This window comes from Schistocerca gregaria, chromosome X (genome assembly GCF_023897955.1).
Source record: "Schistocerca gregaria isolate iqSchGreg1 chromosome X, iqSchGreg1.2, whole genome shotgun sequence".
NCBI lineage: Eukaryota > Metazoa > Arthropoda > Insecta > Orthoptera > Acrididae > Schistocerca > Schistocerca gregaria.
In genome coordinates, this window is record NC_064931.1 from 77,083,760 (window position 1) to 77,106,721 (window position 22,962).

At 38.3% G+C, this 22,962-nt stretch overlaps 1 protein-coding gene across 2 annotated transcripts in view; it reads left to right on the forward strand.

The window, feature by feature from the left end:
• LOC126297550 (PH-interacting protein) overlaps window positions 1-22,035 on the forward strand; it is a 265,574-nt gene extending 243,539 nt beyond the window's left edge. For both annotated transcript variants that reach the window (XM_049988476.1, XM_049988477.1), the window contains 4 exons: window positions 363-543; window positions 3,230-3,422; window positions 6,481-6,594; window positions 8,899-22,035. In XM_049988476.1, the coding sequence (XP_049844433.1) occupies window positions 363-543; window positions 3,230-3,422; window positions 6,481-6,594; window positions 8,899-9,944 (1,534 nt within the window). In that variant the 3' untranslated portion in view covers window positions 9,945-22,035. The remainder of the gene's footprint in view (window positions 1-362; window positions 544-3,229; window positions 3,423-6,480; window positions 6,595-8,898) is intronic.
• The last annotated feature ends 927 nt before the right edge of the window (window positions 22,036-22,962 follow it).

Genomic DNA, 22,962 nt, shown 5'->3' on the forward strand with positions numbered 1-22,962 from the left:
CAAGCTACAGATATGATTGTAATTTGTGGCCTTTAGAATTTACATTTAAAATTACTTCACTTATCAGGCCGACACAGTTGAGATATAATTATTATAAAAGAGAGCAATTGTGTGTCACATATTTGTTACTAATATCACTATACTAAACATACAAATACACATTTATATCAGACTCAGATTGTTAATTTAAAAAAATGACTTAGAAAAGCAACTACAGTATTCCATACTTAACAATTAGTTCTCTCATGAATGCAGGACTGTTCATGACAGTCTTTTAAACCAGGAAACAAACTTGCATTAGTTTGTTTCCTGCTGACGGGTTGCTCGCATTCATTACTGATTTTATTGTTTTCTGTGTTTAGGGAACCTGTGGATGCTTTGGAGCATCCAGATTATTATCAAGTCATTGATACACCTATGGATCTAAGAACTGTGAAAGAGGATCTTTTGGGTGGAAACTACCAAAGTCCTCTTGAATTTGCCAAAGATGTGAGACTCATTTTCTCTAACTCCAAGAATTACAACACTAATAATAAATCAAGGGTAGGTATGAATTTCTACCAAATCACCAACTTGCTTTAGCAGAAACATGAACAACCATATATTCTTATATATAGTACATGAATTTGTTATTAATAGTTATGTTCTTCACACAGTTATAATATGTGCCTTATATGTAATACAGAATGGAATCTCTGAATGATCTGATGCAAAATAATTCACAATTATAATAAAGTTTCCCTCAGTCCTAAGGCTTGCACAAACACTGTATTACTTTTATCACATGTGGTTCTATCGTAGACAAAGTGTGTTGATGTTGCCCTGATCTGTAATCTGCCCTGCTTTATCAGTTATTGGTGCACATACAGTGTAATGTGAAGTTAACTGTATTCTCGCACAAAGTTTATCATTTTGCCACGTGTTTATTATAAAAATAAAGAAGAATTACAAATAAATGTGCAAAACTACTTCTGGAGGTAAGACAAAGACAATAACAGGAAATGTGCAAAAGATGAGGGTAAAATTAGAGGGGGAAGCAGAAGGACTGAACACCCCTCAGAGATGTAATCAGGATTGAAAAGTGGTGAGGGCTTGTAATTAATATATGGTACTCAGGTTTAGAAAAAGCAACCATATCAGTTTATTTACTCATAGGGTTTACCTGGTGAGGATTGCCAGAGGATGAGAGATGACAACACCAGTGGTCCCAGACCCATCCCAAAGGAGAAGGGAAAGTTCAGAGGTGAAGGAACTGTCTGCTGTAGGCTGCAGCTCAGAACATGAGCGAGAGATATTTTTCAGCTGTGGTTTTGAGTGCCCTCGGTCTTAAAAGTCAGGTGATCTCGCGACGTGATTTGATCGGCGAGGCAGCTTCGCTGACGACATTACGGCCTTTTCTGGTGTGAACTAATCGATTTTTGTTGCATCAGCTGCAAGGTGACAGCCAAAATATGTGGACGCTTTGTAAAATCGAAATAGTATAAATTACTTGCATTCAGGGTCTAGGGGCAACTTGTACATCTTGTTCTCCCTCCCTGACAGAATTCACCACAGATGAACTCTACAATCTCAGTGGGTTCATAAATCTAGGGGATAACAATGTCTCATTTTTATTTACCAATGCAATATTTTAATTTCATTTGAAAATTCAAATCTTGGAATGTGACTATGATTGTTATGTCATCATGTGGTGATCACAGTTGTCGACACAGGACTGCGATGCCAGTGGCATTACAAAGGTAGCCAAAGATGTTTTCAGAGAGAGTTTAAAAACATTAAAAAGTTTTAAAAAACTGAAAATACTTTGATGTTCAGAAGGCACCAAGTCAACTACAGCAACGCCTCAATTTAACAAACTCACTTTTTAAGGAAATCGCATTTTTAATGGTTGTTTCCATTGGTCCAGGAGAAACTCCCATAAGAACAATGTTATTCTTCCCCACTTTTAATGGATCACACTTTAAGAAAAGTCTACTTTTAATGAATAAACGTAAAACATTCTGCAAATTAAAATACATTTTTGTGTAATTCTTAACATGTGCGAATGACGTCGTCTTCTAGTCACAACGTTTCAATGGATTGCATATCCATCATTTTCAGGCGAAGATTATGGATACGCAATCCGTTGAAACATTGTGACTAGAAGACGACGCCACTCGGCTGATAAATTGTGAAGATTTCATAGCTGAAATACTGTGAGAAAGCCTGAAATCGCATATATGTCAGAATGAGTTTCTGATTTCTTCAGTTTTACACTGGTCCTACTTTGTGTCATGTGACAGCAGTATATAGTAATCGATTCTTTCAGTTGACATGTATCTAGGTCAAATTCCTTTGTTACGAAACCAGAAAAAGTGTCAAACAAGTCTGAAAGTGATTTCTATCCTGCCTACCCTGCGATTCTGGTCATGTGATCTGACGTCCCAGTACACAGAGCACAAACCATGACACAGATATGACATATTAGTACACGAGCCATGAGCACATGAGCAATTAAATTAGGGATAGCTGTTGTACTTGAGAGTGAGTGCTCTTGTCACCATAAGAATTGGAGTGTTTCAGTGGCTGAGAGCAGTGACAGAACATGCTGCCCAACATGCTCTGTTTCAGTAGCGGCTTCACAACCTCTGCTATCTCAATCCTTTCTCCCCCTCCCCCCTCCCCCCCCCCCCAATACTAACTTCTCTGAATAATGTAGATGGAATTGTCCTTGTAACACATCTTTTGATCCTGTGTCTCAATCTCTGCTAGCCTCCCTCCCACACCCACCGTCACCACTGCCCTAGGACCCCAACTTCACTCATCCTGCATACACACCTTCTTCCCTGTAATTCAACCCTCCTCTAATCAGTTTGTCCCTCCCAATCCATTCTTACAGATCATTGGGCACTGTGTACAATTTCCCTTGCTTGCTACCAGATTGAGCTGACTGGTGCCAGTGTCACATTACTGTCATGTGCATTTGCTGTCTGTCCTCTCACATTCCTATCCTATGCATAGGATTTGTCCAATATCTAACAAAGTTCTGAGTCTTGTTTACATGTGTTTGGATGACTCAGCACCTGTACTGTTTGTTATTTACATTTTTTAGGTACGTGCTCCTCTCTTGTTTTCCATCTGATTTTGTAGTTGTCTGGAACTCTTTCGATTTTCTCCCTTATAATACAGTTTCATACTTCTATTGAAATATGCTTTCATTTAGTTGAACTACATCATTTCATATTTTCAGATATACTGCATGACTGTTCGTTTATCAGCAATGTTTGAAGTACATATGGAAACAATAATATTAAACTGGAAGTCAGCAAGACGGCGTGAATTGTCAGAGAAAAGAGAAACTTTGGAAATAAAACCACTCAGACCTGTTACAGGTGTGACAACACGTAGAGTGACAAACTGTTTGAAAGCTGTGAATGGGGCTGGTAAGTATTCAGTAGTTTCTTAACCATATAGTACACTGAGAACCTGTGATTCCTTAAATGATATTGTACCAGTAGTATGCTACAGGTAGACACTCATTTGTACTTTTTAAGAAAGGCAGTTGTTTAAAAACCTTTTCTAGCTATAAAAATTGTTGTGACAGTTTTTAAATTAAGGTAGAGGACAATTGACTTTTGCTATTGAAAAATGAGTGTTCATAAAATTTGAAAAGCTACAGTAACTAATATTACAACAAATTCTGTTCAGTGATGTAATTCACATCTACATCTATGTCAGTACTCCACAAGTCACTGCGGCATGTGTGAAAGAGGGTATGTAGTAAGTTATGGCCATTATCCGCAACAAGTATATAAATATTTGTCTTATATAAAAGAAGAGGAAAATAATAAATTGCAACAATAAACACATGTTTCTGTTTGTAAAACAAGTAGGGTGTATAATGTTTTAGTAGCATTTCTCTCCTTTCCTATCCCTTTATAAAATGATGCATGAGAAGAAGATTGTTACAACACTTGGATATAAGTGGAGAGATACCTCTCCCTCACCCCTTCCCCCATTTTATTTCAACGTATTAATATTCCAGACTACTGGATGGTACCCATTGATTACCGGGACAAATGTTCACCTGTTGTACCCTCACTTTGACCAAGAATGTTCATTAAATTATGTAACAAGGAAATAACAAGTTAGACCAAGAATTGAGCATAAACAGTTCTTGGAGGAATATTCATCAGAGTCATGATGGAAAAGATCGAGTTTTCAGTTATTAAAACATCCATTGTGGATTTATTTATTGTTATTCCAGTTAATGACAGTGTGCCATCTGTCTTCCCTACAGCTAAATTTATGTGATTTTTTCGCCATTAAATCTCTCCCAATAGATAACCTAATATTTGATAGTTTTGACAGTCAAGTAATGTCTTCACAGTGTTCTAATCAAACAATATTTCATATTTCCATCTGGTTACATGCGTGACATGTTGAGTCATTTTGCCAGTTTTTGCACCAAACATTGATCTTCCCATTCACATGTCACAGCAATTTTCTGTCTGACTTACAACAATATTTGGAATACCCGTACACTGTTTCATATGTGGAAAAAAGGCTTTAGACTCCATTCCTCACAAGCATCTTCTAACCAAACTGCGTGCCTATGGAATATTGCCTCAGTTGTGTGACTGGATTCGTGATTTCCTGTCAGAAAGGTCATAGTTCGTAGTAATAGATGGAAAGTCATCAAGTAAAACAGAAGTAATATCCAGCATTCCCCAAGGAAGTGTTATAGACCCTCTATTGTACCTGATCTATATTAATGACATAGGAGACAATCTGAGTAGTTTTCTTAGATTATTTGCAGATGAAGCTGTCATTTACCATCTTGTAAAGTCATTAGATGACCAAAACCAATTGCAAAATGACTTACATAAGATATTTGTATGGTGCGAAAAGTGGAAATTGACCCTGGACAAAGAAAAGTGTGAAGTTATTCACATGAGTACTAAGAGACATCCACTAAATTTCAATTATCCAATAAGCCACACAAATCTGAAGGCTGTATATTCAATTAAATACTTAGGAGACTCTTTACACCATCCTTGTCCACCCTATTCTGTATTATTCCTGTGTGGTGTGAGATCCGCATCAGGTGGGTCTGACGGATGACATTGAAAAGTTCAAAGAAGGGCAGTTCATTTTGTATTATCTTGAAATAGAGAAGATAGTGCCACAGACATGATACATGAGTGGGAGTGGCAATCATTAAAACAAAGGCATTTTTCGTTGCGACAGGATCTTCTCATGAAATTTCAATCACCAGTTTTCCCCTCCGATTCTGAAAACATTCTGTTGGCACCCACCTACATAGGGAGAAGTGATCATCATGATAAAATAAGAAAAATCAGGGCTCGCACAGGAAAATTTAAGTGTTCGTTTTTCCCTCTCACTGTTAGAGAGTGGAACGTTAGAGAGACAGCTTGGAGGTGGTTCATTTAACCCTCTGCCAGGCACTTTATTGTGAATAGCAGAGTAATCATGTAGATGTAGAAAAAGGGCAGCAGCCCTGCTTGGGCCCTTGGCTGATTATGGCAGTGTTAAATCGGCATACACCATATTAACCGTGGTCTGGTGCAGGACTGCTGACAGATGTTTTGAAGTAGTTGCAAACATAATACATTGCATAGTACTGCATTACTTGAATACAGGCACTAGTAGGAGCGTTTGACGTACTTCTTTCATTTTAAAGAAAACTGAATTAAAATGATCTCTGTGGAGGTAAAGCAGTAAGTCAGATATTTGATATCTATTGTTGTCAACAATTTTATGATTCTCACAGAACATCCAGATGTATGTCTAGTTCTTTAGTTGCATTGTAGCTGAGGGGTGTGGCCCAATGCACAAATTCATGACTGAAATGGAATCCTAACATTACTTTCAAGGTATAGGCTGGTGCTCATGACCTGTTCATTGTTGTTACAGCCATGTAAATTTTAGTCTGTTATGCTCCATTGGGCTTCTTTGTGCAGTGTTAAAGCTGCTGCTATCCAACTTCTCACCCCCATCCCTTTTCTGCCCTCTGTTATTCATTTAGATGACGCCAAAATGGTTGGGAAGAAAAATAATTTTTATACAGTTTGTAGAGTCATGTTTGACTATTTTTGAGAATGATATCAGCTGACCACCTTGTTATAATCTAATTACACATTTTGTCAGTTTTATGGAACAATACTGAAAATTTGTATTTTGAACATTCATAGATTGTAATGTTACATTAGACATAGATTGCTATAACATAACCAGCTAAAAGAAAATTCTGGATGATGACTTCTCTTGCAGGGTATTATTTCCCAGTGTACAACTAGACTAGATTATTGCCCTTCTGATCAACTATACAGCAATTAATTAGGACTGATTACATAAATATTGTGCATGTAATTACTAAGTCATTTTAGTGAGAATATTTAATTCAGTTTTTACAGTACTATAAAAAGTTATTCCAACACTTTATGTGAACTGCTGCTGTATTTACTTTAAATGTTTTAGGCACCTCAAGGGAGCTAAACAATGACAGTGAAGATAGTGATACAGGGAGTGAAGTGGAAGAAAAAGTTAAAAAGCCAATAACAAGAAAAGCAGCTGCCCATAAAAAACCTCAAGGTATATTAATTGAACTTGTATGGTAAAAACAGGAAAGATTAGTTCAAGCCATGCATATGATGTCATTTCTATTCCTGAGAAGAGGCTGTTCATGTAATGTTTCATACAGATACAAGGGGCACTAAATAAGTAATGCAACACTTTTTTTCTGAAAGCAGTTTAGTTTTATTCAGGATTGCTATAAACCATACTATTCCTCACTCCTTTGGCTACAAAACCGTATTTTTCAACATTATCTCCACTTAATGTGACTGCCATACACCACTGTATTGGCAGGGCCTGTATGCTCCTATGGTACCACTCTACTGGCCAATGTTGGAACCAATGTCTTGCTGCATCAGTAACCTCCCCATCATCCATCCACTGCTTCCCACTGAGTGCATCCTTCATTGGGCCAAAGAGATGGAAACTGGAAGGTGCAAGATCTGTGGGTGGATGAGAAAGAACAGTGCAGTGCTCGTTATTGTCTTCCGTTAGGTGGCCAAAAACCCAGTGGGCACACTCCTTAGAGCACCCCAATTGGTGGACAAGTCTGTTGGCACTACTAACAGAGGTGTCCAGTTGTACAGCAAGGTGTTCAACTGTGATCTATTGATTGCCTCAGATGAAAGTGTTTGAATGTTCCAACATTGCAGTTGTCGCTGCGGTGTACTCCCGGCAGGCATGTGGGAGATCGGACAGATTTTGCGCAACTTTGCTGTAATAATGACAAACGTTTCACCCAACAACTCACTGTACTTTTGTTCACTGCCAGGTATCCATAGACATTCTGCAAGTGCCTATGAATACCTGTAATGCTCTGGTTTTCCACCAGAAGAACCTCAATGACAGCTCTCATGTGGGAAATCACCCCCTATACAGATGCTATTTTGAAGACTGCGTATAGTGCTGCCACCTATTGGAACTTCATGAAGCCTGACAAGCTGGTCCAACAAAAAATTCCACATTTTTCAACCAAAACTGGCCAAGAAATAAAGTGTATTGCATTACTTCTTGAAAACCCTTGTATAATTTCAATTTTGAAGACGTAGCACTACTTCTAACATAAATGGCACTTAAACATGACAGGATGTTATAGCTATTCGTTACTAAGTAATACCACTCGAATCTCACATGCTCTTCCTCCCCCCCCCCCTCCTAACCGCGCTGCTCTCCTCTGCCCCACCACACCACCACTCCTCTCCCCTGCCCTCAGCTCTCCCTTGCCCCTCACATGTCCTCTTCCATCCCCCACTCGCCACACCTCCACTCTCCCTGCCATTTGCTTCTCATCACACCACCCTGTCCTTTGCCTGTTCTCTCACCCACACCCTACTATTCCTCTCCACCACATGCGTATCCTCTCTTCCCCCCCCCCCCCCCCCCGACTCTCCTCTCCCCCCGTGACCCGACTCTCCTCTCCCCCCGCAACCCTCCTCTCCCTCCCGCCGCGACCCTCCTCTCCCTCCCGCCGCGACCCTCCTCTCCCTCCCGCCGCGACCCTCCTCTCCCTCCCGCCGCGACCCCCCTCTCTACCCCTCCCTCCCCGCGCCCCTCCTCTCTACCCCCCCCCACTCCCGCGCCCTCCTCCTTACCCCCCCCCTCCTCTCTACCCCCCCTCCTCTCTACCCCCACCCCACTCCCGCGCCCCTCCTCTCTACACCCCCCCCCCCCCCCCCGCACTCCCGCGCCCCTCCTCTCTACCCTCCACTCCCGTGCCCCTCCTTCACCCCTCTCCCCCTATACCTCTCCTCTCTCCCCGTGGGCCCTCCAATCCCCCTCTCCCCCTATACCTCTCCTCTCTCCCCGTGGGCCCTCCAATCCCCCTCTCCCCCTATACCTCTCCTCTCTCCCCGTGGGCCCTCCAATCCCCCTCTCCCCCTATACCTCTCCTGTCTCCCCGTGGGACCTCCAATCCCCCTCTCTCTCTTCTGCCCAACCTTTCCAATCCCCCAACTGCCTCCATGCACTCCACCAACCCTACTCATCTTCTACCGCCACCCCCCTTACCCACACACACCCTGTACCTGTCTGCACCCGCCTCCCCCTTTCTGGTCTGCCTGGCCTCTCCCTCTCTTACTCTTTCTCTTCTTCCTGCCCTCACACATGTTTGTTCTACAACTTCTCCTTCCCCCACTGGTTACCATTTGCTCCTAAAATCCTCAGTATTTGATTACTAGCAGTGAAGTGCCTTTCTCAGGTCAGATACTTTGGTATCAACATAAAAAAATTGTTATTTTTTATGTTGCTGTGTGTATAGACATTTTACTTAAATATTACAGTGCGATATGGTTGCGGTAGTTTGAAGCTGATGATTTCTTATAGGTGGAGAGGCTGTCACAAATGGACATATACGCAGTAAATCTTCATCTCATCCTGCAATACGTTTGAAAATAAATTTCCAGAATGTTAAAACTGGAAGTGAATCAGATAGTGAGAGCAGAAGCAGAAGCAAGAGCAATAGTAGCAGCGGTAGTGGTAGCGGTGGCGTAGGCGGAGGTGGTGGCGCTGGTGCTGGCGGTGGTGGCGACGGCGGCAGCAGCAGTAGCAGCAGCAGCAGCAGTAGCAGCAGCAGCAGCAGTGGAAGTAGCAGCAAAAATGACAGCAGCAGTAGCAGTAGCAGTAATGGCAGCACCAACAGTACTGCTAGTAGCTCTAGCAGCAGTGACAGCACTAATAAAAGTAACACTGCTAGCACAAGTACTGCTAGTAGTAAGAAGAAGAAAACAAAAAATGACAGGAAAAATAACAACATAAACAGAAGTAGTAGCAGCACTAGTAGCCAGTCATCTAGGAAACTTGCAAGTCTCCGTATTACTAAAACAAGAATTCAGACAAGAGGGAAGAAGAGAGTGCATCCTACAGATTCTGATGATGATTATCGTGTTGTAGCTGCAACAACAAGTGTTAGATCAGTACGTACACGTAACCGGGGGCGCCAGAGAGTACACTACCAGGACCAGTTGAGTGATCGTGGACAAGGTGGTGACAGTGACAGTGAAAGTGCTAGTGTACCGATCAGGACTGCACGGAAAGTGTCCAGACGTTCCCAGCACTACCGAGAAGAAACTGATGACAGTGATGACCGCGTCGAGCCCCGGAGATCGACGCGACCTCACAAGCGGCGTTATCTGAACGATGCTGCTAAAAGTGATGGAGGAAGCAGCGAAGGTACAGACGGAGTGCGGAACTTGCGGCCCTCATTGCGAACTCCAGCTGTGCGACGCCCGAGGCGGCGAGCTGTGTCTTCTGCACATTATGCTGAAGACAGTGGTGCAGAGAGCTCAGATCACACACCTGCTGTTAGTGTCAGTAGCAGAGGACGAGTTCGTAAGCTGACTCCTAGAGCACGGGCTCTTTTTGCCAAATAGCAGTGGGTGCACACCGGCGCCGGCGTGAGTTCCCGTGGACGCTTGCGGAGATTAACTGTTAAGGCGCAAGCGCTGTTGGGTGAATAGCATTAGCTCTCGTCCTGTGTGTCTGGTGTGCTATGTTTGCATGGAAACTGCATCCTGTATGGTTGTGGGTATTATGACATATGCTATAGCTGTCTTGAATGGCAAGTTGTGATTACTTGTCACTGGTGTTGATACCTGTCCGATATGATAGGTCTGTTACAGTATAGCCACTGTCTGTTTTCGTATTGTTTGCACATATTTAATGTTACCCTTTTACTAGTGCAAACATATATTTGGTACTGTGTACCACCATTTGCACACTGTGTACATATTATTGCTTGTATTGGTGGATCTCATATAACATTAAGAGATAGATAACATGGCGTTGAATACTGTTAGCACACTGCAGTTGTGTGAAACTGGATTTTGCACACACTATTATTTATGTAAAGTGAAATGGATCTATTCACAGCCAGTTTGTGGTTATGAGGAAACTTCTACTGGAGTTTTAAAAGAACACTGCAATTTGTCCCTTCAGAAGCCATGCAGCATGTGTTAAATGGGGTTTCAACAATAGAATTCAGTCCTAATACAGTATACATTCTGTATTAAAAACTGAAAGTTGTTTCCAAATGCATTAAATTTCATGTCAATGCTCTTTCAGAGGAATGTTTGACTGAATCAGTTTGTCTCTGACTGAAATTTGGAGTGAGTAACATGTACATATTCCCACAAATAATTTAGTTTTAAGCAAGTAATTTATATTAATTACAAAGTATTTTAGATATAAAAATATATTTTTCATGTTGAACTTATTTAAAATAGTATGGAAGACAATTTATGAAGGAAAAAGTGAATTGAGTGTTCCATTTCTCTGTGAGCGATAATTTTCACTGCCAGAATCATTCCCCATATTGAAAAGACTATTTATTAGTAATCTCATGACACTGAAGTATCCTATTGGGGTACTGTACGATGTATGAGCTACGCAATAAAGATCACAAATACTGCTACCAGCTACTGTTTTAATTTATTTTACTCAGTAATTTTCAGGAAGTATGCTTTTGTTTTAGGTGTGGTCACACTTTAAGTTTATAATGTATTTTGGACTGTACAGCTCCCATCCTAGTATTCACATTTCAAAAGCTGGAAAAACTTTCATGAATGCACAACTTTGTGTAAAGTTGTGTTGTTTCAGGAAATGTAGTGGAGTGATGATAATCTTGTCTAGAATGAAACAAGATATAGACAAATTAACACATGACTAAAATTCACTGTATAGCTTGAACTAGCAACCATTGAATGACAGTACCATAACCTTTGTGTCCATCACCTAATTTCTAGAATACAAGTGACATATTTCTAAACTCCAGCTGTTGTCTTAAACTGCTGCAGGTCAATGACAGAATAGCTTCATGTATAAGACGAAATTGAGTTTTATTATTCAGTCTTCACTGAAATAAGTCCATCGTTCAGTTACTCAGTACAAGTTAAGTATCAAATCCCCAAAAATCCATGGTTAAAATAAGATTTCCTCTGATCTGAATAAAGCTTCAGAACTTCCTGACTGTAAAGGGTGCAGGAGGAACAAGGGAGGGAGGAAGAAGAATGTGACACTTGGAATGAATTCAATTTTTGAAAATATATTTTAAGTTGAATGGAAATTTTACTGGTGGCAGCATTTGAGAAATTTATTGCATGATATTTGTGATTAGGAATGGAGAGAGGCATGTTGAAGATCTTTCATGATTCATTGTAGACAACTTTCAATTAGAAACTTAATTTTTATTTTTGGGACGGTATGTATTAATCTTCAGTGAAGTAGCAAATACCCCACAGGACAAAAAATTGCCATATGTTGCTCTCTTTTATAGTCTCAAATTCATTAATGTTCATAAGATTAATATTTTTTGCATACTAATAGTCAACCAAAAGTGGATATAGATATTGTGATGTGTCTGTCATACATAATTTTACCATACCTTTTTTTTAAAATGTGCCTAGTGTTTTTATCGCGCCCTTTAATGACTAGAAATGTATTGGTGTGACTACCTATTGTAAGTCAACATTTTTGCACTCGAGTATCTTGAAATTTATTTTGCATTATTTTGAGTGTAAATAACAAAAATATGATATGTTGGTTGTGCTCAGATCATGTTCTGATAGTTTCTTGGTGTAATACAAATGTCTTGCTATGTCATCAGTGTTTTGGTGACAAGGGAGTGGAAGCCAACCATATGATGTACTTAGCAGTGGAGATCACGTGGTAAATAAATGTTATGGCAGTCAGTCGATTATTGCATGGTCTTCAGAGCCTGATGGCAGGATTCCCTTTTTTTGTCTAGAGAGGGAACAGCTTCCTACAATTGTTTCAGAAAGCATGTTCAGTATATGGCTGTGTAAGATAAAAAATTGTAATTGAATTTCTGCTTACTGAATGCTATTTGACTGATTGAAGGCTGCAGCGCTACCTTCCAGTGGGTACAGTTCTTCAAAAATAATGAAATTATTTTTTTTTTTCATGTAGTCAGAATTTTATGCAGTATTTGTGCCAGTATTTTATCTGTCCTTGGTAGTTATTTGAAACTTTTCTTATCGGAAATTCACTGTTCATTTCAATATTTTAGTATTCATTTTGGCTCTTAACAAGTGCCAAACTAGACCCTTTTAGTGAAGTGGAATCATATTTCATCATAACAATTACATTTTCATTGTATATGTACACTGAACATTATCATGAAATAGTAATAGTAATGTGCATATTTCTGATAAGCAGTCCATTACAAAATAACTAGCTGATTTGTAGTAGAATTGAGTAGTTCTGCTTGCTTAAGAACTTTACGGAGACCTAATGTCGATTTGATGTGGATCCACTGACAGGGAGAATGCGTCATTGAACAAGATGTGTGTTTCATACTACAACTGAATGTGTGTTGTCTTGATTCAGGACAGAGCAAATGAGAAATCAGTGGACCTTCAAAGGAAAACTTTTTTTTAGGGGAGACGACAGTGATAAAAGGTAGGGAGAATGAGAAGAAAAGTAAAAATAAGAACCAACTAAAATTGTTTATCTAAAACTCTGATTTTCAAGTTCTGCTCATCAAAGACTGAATAAGTACTGCAAGGATTTGCAAGGCAATGTTAAGATGATTGTAATTTGTGTGGTAGTGCACTGTTAACAGGCCTTTCAGACATAGTCGCCATAGTTTGATGGTTAATTACAGGCCACATCTGGCACTTTCAACAAATTATTTCCAGCCAAGAGAGAGTGACTTGTTAACAGTTTGTTGTCATTACCTACTTTATTTATGGTAGTGCCATGTTGCAGTATTGTCCACTATCTTTTGTATTGTGAAGCTTGTATGTTCTTTAAAGTTCACCTATTTAATATATCCATGAGAGATTAAAAAGTGGAACAGATGTTGCAGTAACATTATTGTCCATTATATTAATCGTATGAATAAATGATAGCACAGATCTAGCAGAATAATGTGGGAGATTTGTTGGTACAAATTATCAGAAAAAGATTAGCACTTCAGAATGCTGACACAATTAATTCAGGAACAGACTTATTTGTGCCTTATCTAAAATAAAACTTTTCGTCATGTCTTGCAATTGCATTTTACAAGTGATCTTAATTTCAAGTTGTATAATTATGGATGACTTCTGAAATACCAAAGTATTTTGACCAAAGGAAGAATAGTTTAAATTATTATTACTATTGATAGGAAGAATACTTAACTAAGCTCTCACCTTCTTTGGTAGTTGTGACTGAACACAACATAAGCTGTCTCTTCAGTCCAAATGACTGATACAAGACTAACATGCTAATGTACAGTGTGTGTTTAATTTCTCAGCCAGGACCTGTTTAATTGTTTGCACAGTAGTAATGAAATGGAGGCCATTGTTTTCATCTTCTCTCATTGCAGTACTAATTACACAGCATGGCCTTTTGTGTGCAATTGCCATAATTTTCAAAGACTGTAGTATGTGTCTTGAAATAAGCTGCTAAATTTACACAATTTCTGAAATGACACTCTGTGTCAGAGAGAGATATCTGTAAAACAAGCAAGGAAACAATTAACTACAACTTTTTGTGCTAGGATGTCAAGTTAAATCAAGAATCTTGGATGTTTATTAGTAACATATTTTACTAGTGATCTTTGCTGCTGGTAGGCAGTGAAATTTAAATTCCAATGTTTTCTGGATCTTAGAAACAATCACATGTGTCTGTGACTGAGTGGTATTGGATGTTTCTTGTGTTTTATGAAATACACAACATGTTTTTTCCTACTTGTTTTGTCATTCATAGTAGCTTGACTAGAGCCAGTTCTTTTTATGTTAGTTTCATAATTATTTTTTCACTTATCTTTTTCAGATTTATGGTATCTGTTGCAGGATACTATGTGGAAACATATATTTATATGTAAACATTGTGTTATTTTTTTATAAAGGACTTTTAAGGTTGAGGCAGTCAGAATTATCGTTAATTCCTACTTTCACCTTTACACACATAGCTGTCTTGATTCAGATGTAGTTCATGACTGTTTGTGGACCCATTTTTCATCATGGATAATATTACTGAACGATTTACAACAGCTTTTCAGAGTCTTTTGTTAACGTGATGCTGTTGTTATATCGCACTTTTTAGTTCATTCCCGAACATTTTTCTGGTCTATAGGAAAGTATAGGTTATAGCCAACACCAGAGAGAAAACTGGCTTCATCTGTTACTGAATATACTGAGTTATAAATTAAAGGAGACAGAAGAGGGAATGTGCTCCAGTCTGCTCTTGAACACAGTTAGCTACCAATGGCATCAACTAACCATAGAGCTCTGCACTACTTAACTGGTATTTTAAATGTAGTTTTCATGAGTGCTTTGGCAGCAAATCTAGCCAACTGATATGTATCACACTGAGCTGTTGTCTTTGTTTTAGTTGAAGTTTTGCTCATCATATGTGAGAGGATACATACAATCTTGCATTGAGAATTATGCTCTCCTTTTGGATGATTCTAAATTCAAATGAGACACAGAAAAAACAAAGGTGCAGAAATGTCTAAATAATTTTTAAGGGTGCAAAAGTGTATTCTCAATGATAACAGAATTGCATTTTACCAGAAAGCAGCATAGTAAATTTAGACTGTTCAGAGGTGAAATATTCAGTATTTAGGACCTAACAGTGGGGCAAACAAGAGACCAATTAGAAATTTGGCATCAAATTCATAGATAGAGGGAAGGTCTGTGTCACGGGTGCGCTCTGGCAGTCGCACAGACACTAGTGTTAGCGTCTTTGGTAGGGTTGATGTAGTTGCTCTATCCGCCCTGGTCCCAGATCATTGTGTTTGCTGAGTTTCTTCTTAATTAGACCCTGTGCTGGTTCCCAATCCGAGCTGATTTTATATCCACAGTCCCAACTGATAAGATTATCTGTGGTGCAGATTTTGATGGCTCCTTTAACAACACTGTCCCTAGTATTTGGAAGTCTGTGCTAAAATTATGATATGTACATATTCCATTGCACAATTCTCTTACAAACAGTACTCGGTGACCGCCAGCTTGTTGGGGTACATTAGTCAAGTGTGCGGATGGTATTCATGGCATCAATCTTTGATGGTGTGTACTATTTGTCCAATACATGACTTGCTACATTGGCATGGAATCTAATAAACCCTGACCTTTCACAGACTGAAGTCATCTTTGACACTCCTCAATAGTGCCTACTATTTATTGTCTTGTTCCCGCCCAATAAAATGTGGGTATTACTATGGAGTGTTGAGGCTGACCTCAACCTGCAGAAGGCCGGAGTATATTAGATTCCATGCCAATGTTGCAAGACAGATATCAGATAAACACTAGGCACCATCAAAGATCGATCTTCGATGGTGCGCGTTGTTTGTCCAGTACGTTGTCTTTCCAATATTGGCACAGAATCTGATATACACTGGCCTTCTGTAGGCCAAGATCATTTTTGACACTCAATAATGCCTGTGTTTTACTGTCTTGTTCCCGCCCAATAAAACACATATTGTTGGAGAGTATCAAAAATGACCTTGTTTTGCAGTAGTCCAGGGTATATCAGATGAAGTGCCAATGTGTCAGGGCATACATTAGACAAACAGTGCACACCACCAATGATTGATGCCAAGAACATGAGCAGGACCCTTAGCTAACGTAAGTGCAGACTTCCAAATACTGGGACAGTGTCGTTGGAGCAACCATCAAAATTCACCTCAGGGATAATCTTATCAATTGGGACTTCAACTATCATTTCAGCAAGGCTTGTGAACCATCACTGGGTCTAGTTAAGGGGACACTCAGGAAACACAATGATTTGGTGAATAGTGTGGATGGAGCAACTACATCGATGCTACCGGAGGTGCCTACGCGAGGCTCTCTGTGAGTGCTGATGTGCCCTCTCAGATGCAGACTACAGGGAACGGCTTGTGGTGGGAGGGTATGTCATTCACGCACCCTCAGAAGCCCAGTTCATCAATGCAGCTGACTATGGTGCCATGTCTGATTGCCAAAATATGTACTGCCACACCGATACTTCTTAGTCATGGTGATTGTTCATCTGCAGCACACACACTTACCTGGTCTGAGTAAGGTGATGCAATGGTCATGATACTAGATTTATATTAGGGAGAAGTTGGTGTAAATTTCTGTTCATCTACCCTGGTTTTGAGTTTGTGTTGGTTTCAAATCATTTGTTCCAATAAAGCCATATCTGGTATCCTTTTCTATTCTTGTCCAAATGCCCTGTGTCTGATGACTTATATGTTGACAGGACTTTAAACTATTCCATACTTACTTACTTAATTACTTACGTACACTGGATTCACTTATCTCGCAACTTTTACAGTTTGACATCCCGCTAACCTCCAACAATATGTAAGAAGACTCATTTTGTGACTATGAAGTGATAATGGCTTTTAATATACATTTCATTGTAGATTATGAACCTTATGCTTGAAAAAATGTTTTGCAAAAATGTTACTTGCTTACTTTAAGCAAAATTAAATGTGTGTGCCTGATTTACTTCTCTGTGCAGTCTCTCTTTTATACTAGTATCTGTTCCTCATGTGTTTATTGATACTGACAGTTGTGATCTTGTGGCATTCCAAGCATTTTTACAGTAAAATAATGCAATTTTTATGACTGAGAAGGGACACTTACAACAAAAACAAAAAAACTTTCTTTGATGATAGGTTATTGGAACTACACAACCTTTCTGCTAAAAGTGAGTTTTCTGCTATGTGTAAAGGGCTAATTGAAAATTTCACAGTGTGTCGTACCAAACAGTATAATTTTGAAACATATTGATCTTCCAACATCATATTCTCAAACTTATTTCCATTGTCTTCCCTTTATTGCTCCAGTGCATTGCACTAGGTATGGAATATTTGTCTTCTGTTATGCCAAGCAGTTGTGTACATCTACAGTCAATTCCTTTTCTGGGGAGGGAAGGAGTATTTACACCAAAATTCCATTTTTTATTTAAAAACTAATTGAAGTGTGAAAGGTTCGAAAACTGTTGAAGTTATTTTGTGGAGAAATGGTTCATGCTTCATGCTTTAGTTTGACAGACACAGAACATTTGATAATGTAGCTTTTCCTGTATGAGAGAAATTCCAGTTTCCTTAAAGAAAGAGGCCTTAATCAGTGCCTCTCTCATCATTTAAATTATTATTATTCTTTGTATACTCTTTACTCTCTTTTGTCTTAATTTTCTGGGAGGTAGCAAATCAGTAATATCTCTTTTATGTTCATAAAGATATAAGGAAGAATGTCCTTTTGAACCAGTTGTAGAGTTGTTGGAGTAACTGTAAGGATATATTCGACTAGGATGAATGAATGTCATAATAAATGTAATTTTGTATATGGAACAGTTGAAAAAGAATTAGATGTACAGGGCATCTAATAGAATTTTGAATGCGCTAAATACTAGTTAACGATAATGGTTATTACCAGTTTTGGTTGTTGTTGATGTTGTTGTTATTGTTATTGGTCTCAGTTAACATAACTGATCTAAATTTCCTATAACAGTAGTGAAAAATATAACTAGTGACAATATGTGTCTTATTGTTGGATTTGGATGTGCACAGAAAACAAGCTGAATGTGACGTGGTGTGCGTTTTTAGCTTTTGTTGTCTGTGACTTGTGTGCTGCAGTGAGTCCAGAAATTGAGAAGAATGCTTCATAGGATTGGCATGTTATTTACTTTAAGGACTCTTCATGTATCATTTAGCTTAAAAGTGATATGAGGGTACAGACTGACTTTTACTTGTGTAAGATTGCTGAAGTATGCATTGTGATTTTAAATTATTTGTCTTTAATTTATGTAAGAGTAAAGCTGGCTAGTTATCTTGGCTCATTTTTAACGGGGACAAAATATGCCATGTAAATGACCAAGATTTTAAATTCTTGTGTTTTTTGCCTGATTGAATTGTTACTTCTACACATTCTTTTGGCAGACTGGCTGCCATCTTCAGGTGATTGCTGATGATTCATGAACTTAGTCAGCAGAGGGAGTGAGGAGAGAGTGGTGACCTTTTATATTACAGGACCCCCAGTGGAGCAGTCAGTCATTCATCAGCAACCACCTGCAGATGGCAGCAGGTACGTCACCAAAAATTTGTGCCAAACTGATAATTCAGTGCGGCATAATGGCCGAGAATAATTTGAAATATATTATGGCAAGAAAATTTCTGACCACAAACCAGGCAGTTGTAAATATTTCATCCTAAAATGATAATCTGCTTAAATTTACTTGTCAAAAGGAAAAATTAATTTATTGCTATTGTTGACATTTGCATGGTATTCTCCAAATACAAATGTATGTGTATTGGTTTCCATGGTGTAGTTGCATGTCAATGAGGTCATGGTGGTACACAGATAACTAACTAGGTGCTCAGCTCATCTGACATTGGTGTTGTAAAAACTTCCAGTCTACTGAAATTATTTTATTACTTATGTGTGGTAATGTAATTTGGATACAGTGACTGACAATGAAAATAATTAACGAACCAGCATATATTTATCTTAGTTTGACTGTTGCAAAATGCAATATGATGTCTTTGTGCTTCCAGGAACAAATATATTAATTAACATGATGATAGACACTTTTCCTTTGAATATAAATAATGATATGATGAAAAACAACCACACCCTATACAAAACAGATTTTGACAACAATTAACAAGCACAAACCATGTTCTCCTAACTATGACTTGGTTAAAAAAAATTTGTGTTTGGCAGAGCAGGTACATGTGTGTGTGTGTGTGTGTGTGTGTGTGTGTGTGTGTGTGTGTGTGTGTGTGTGTGTGTGTGTGGGCTGCCTGCCTGCCTGCCTCCCCCCCCCCCCCCCATATCTCTCTCTCTCTCTCTCTCTCTCTCTCTCTCTCCCCCCTTGAGAAAGGTGAGGAATGGAAAGAGTGTTTGAAGAGAGCAGGAAGGGGGGGGGGGGGGGGGGTGCGCATATTTGTGGTTTCTAGTGAAAAACAAAATTGCTGTATCTAAAATGAACATACATTGCCTTCCTTTGTGTCTATTTGTTGCTTAATGTATGTTTTTATATATAGTGGGTTGTTGCCTTCCATCATATCATTGTGAAGAAAGAATATACTTAGTTCAAAAATTTATTTTCCATTGGGAAGGATTGCTGTGCTCTGTATCTCTTCCACTGTCAGTTGTCACTGTTTGTGGAAGTATTAAGAGGTATGCATTGTCTGCAGGCTCAAGTTATATATTGTGACCTTAGTTCGTTGACTCCTTGCCCCACCCCCACTCTGTTCCCCTACTGCCAAGTATGTATACATTCATTTTTCACATATAAAAGAGAGATTGGGTGGGTGTGCTGCATAGGTTGCAGCTATCATGGATCACAAAACATACACAGCAAATACAGCTGCAAGTCAAATTTCATAAATTCTTGTCAGAACACTTGCTATCTGTTATTAATGGGTATATTAATAATGTTCTTAAATGCCATCTTATATGGAGTTTAAAAATATGGTAGGTTATATTCTGCCAAAAATATGTCATTTAATTTGTCATAACAAAAATAGACAACTGATCATTCACTCATAGCTCTATCAAAACTGTACTCCCAATTTAATTATTTCACTGTTGTGGTAGTAGTAGTTGTTGTTGTTGAATTAATGAATGCTTCCTATGGTTTCTTGTGCACACACCTACAGGAGACATGGATATTGTCATCGTGTATGCTTAACTGTTAAAGTAAGCAGAAATTTAGTATCAATCACCAACATTTTGTGCCTTAATCCTCAGGAAAAGATCATATCTCAGTCTGAAGGCTAACTTGAACACTACAGAAGTTGTAACACTTTAGTTAGAATACCCTGATTAATGTGGTTTCCTCCTCATTTCTCCAGTCTGTTTACCTATTTTCACAGCCAATATGAGGAAATACAAAATCTCATTTTGAAGCCAAACCATTGTGTAACTAACTAGAAACTCATTATATACATAAAGATTTTATAAATGTCAGTACTTCGTCAATAGACTGATAAAATATCAGTGTATTGCAGATTTTAAGCTTGGATCCTCCCACTCTTCATTAAAATCCCACAGCTACTTGAGCCACCAGTCTCCATGTGATACCTCAGGAGCAGATAGCATAAGATTATGTTCATTTGGAAGCCAGAAGACATGTCTGTGATTTGTATGAGTTAGAGAGTACTGCATTACTTTGGTTTGGCTTGTTCACACATATACTTTTTAAAATTAAAAAAAAGATATATTTCATATTTATGTCTCTGAAAAAGTTAGTTTTGTAACTTTTAAAGTTGCATCTGATACTGAAAACATGGATAAATGTTCAGAAAATAATGTTACCTGTGCACTCTGAAAATGAGTCAGATCATTAGGATCTCTAGTTTCAGAAACAAATTTTCGTCTTGAATGAGTCAGTGATTTGTTTCTTCCTAAAGTCTCTCTTGAAAGTGCCCATAAGTATATTTGTAAATTGATTACAGTGTACACTGAGTGTGATTTGTGTATGTTAGAATATAGTGCAAACTGGATACAAGTGTTTCCTATTTCAATTATGTATGAGAGCTTTTATTTTCTAATAAAGGAAAAAGCTGCTAGAGAGCACATGAGCCATTGATCTCTTGAAGCCCAGTGTAATCTATGATATCTCAACAGTCATCTTTAATATCTAGTCCACTGGCTGCGCATTAGCAAATGTTTTCATTGTAAAAGTCATTGTATATTTGAATCATTTAATGAGCACAGAATTTTTTGTGGATGACTTTTCACATGGTGGTAATTTGTTTTATGTAAGATCAGTTCAATTAACTAAATATCTGTGTTTGTAAAAGTAGATTTTATATTTTAGAAATGGCCATATAAATGATTTCCATTTGAGCAAATCACAAAAGTCATAATTATTACTAATACAATGTGACAACATTATGATGGAAATGAGTGAGAGCACTCAGTTAGCAGGGTGCACAAGTAAGGGAAAACGCACAGATACACTGTGTAAGGCATTTGGATTATGTGAAACCTAAATCTGTGACCTTAATGATGTTGATATATTTGATTAATGTCTAAATATTTCTTCATATATTGTACATTTTGTACCTGGACTTGTACTGCAAAATGCAAACGGATGGAGGGGGTGGGAGACAGACAAACAAAGAGGGGGAGCTATTTACGTTAATTGAGAGATCTTATCCCCACCCCATTTTCCCCATCTTGATATTCCATTATCAATTAGTGAATTAAAAGTAAAAAAAAAATGCTTGTAATGAAGAGCTAAGACATTTGTGCTCATTATGTGGTTCTTAAATACTGTCCTTTTGTCCATGTTTGAAAGAGATAAGAAACTTGGATTATGTGTGGTACAATGTGTGTTGCTTATGAAAATTGTGATGATCTAGCAAATCGTATATATTTTTGTCTGTACTGAATATTTAGTTTCAATGCCAATAAATCATTATTCTATTCTTCCTAAGTACAAACATCAGGGTTCTGCATGAAGAATGTGAATGTACCAAAAATATTTGATTAATAAAGACTTCTTTGAAAATAGTGTAATGAGTCCACTTTACATGTATTACATCCTTAGATGATATCATCATATATAGCTACTTTGAGTGCTTCATCTGTAAGACCTCTTTGTTGGTGGGACAGCTTCCATCAACCTACTGTGCTTATTTTGACTCACCACAATATCCCTGGAAGAAGAAGAAGAAGAAGAAGAAGAAGAAGAAGAAGAAAAGCTACATGCAATATGTCCCTACCTGTTATAGACTTTAAAAAAGTTCTCACTTGATAGGAACCATTGTAAAATATTTTCTTCATGTACTGAGCTGAAGATGTTCTTTTTCATCAAGACACTTCAGGAAATTTTTACTTCCCCACTTACTATGTTTACAGCAATGTTACTTGTTCATGAGATGCTATATATTGTGAATAAAATCGTGAAATGGTTGCAGGTTAATTGAAGCACCTTGACAGAATAAATAACTTAATCAGAGTATCTGTAGTCTGTTATAGAGATGCAATTGATTGTGGGATCCAAGAGAAATGGAGAAAGTAACTTGAGAAATGTTTTCAGTAGAATTTTCATACATCATTTGCAATGTTGTACTCTTTTTTTAATGACCAATGGTGGTGGGAGAAAATCTTCAAATGCTTCCCCTGCTTTAAATCAAATCACAGATGCTCCGTACCCTTAAAGTTGGGTGATTGGTTTCTCTATGAGAGGTGTCAAAATTCATCAAGCTCAAAGAACAGTTAAGTCTACAAGGGTACAATGTTATTTTGAGAGACCACTGATTAGTAGATCTGTAGCATAGGACATAACTGATCTTAAAAAATGGGAATAGCTTGAAACAGTAAACTGTAAAGTCACAGAGCTATATTCCTCTTATACAGTTGGAAGCAGGCAGCCAGGTAAATGTAATTTGTTGTTGGTAAAAAGTATAGGATGGCTCTTTGGATAATAGTATTGTGT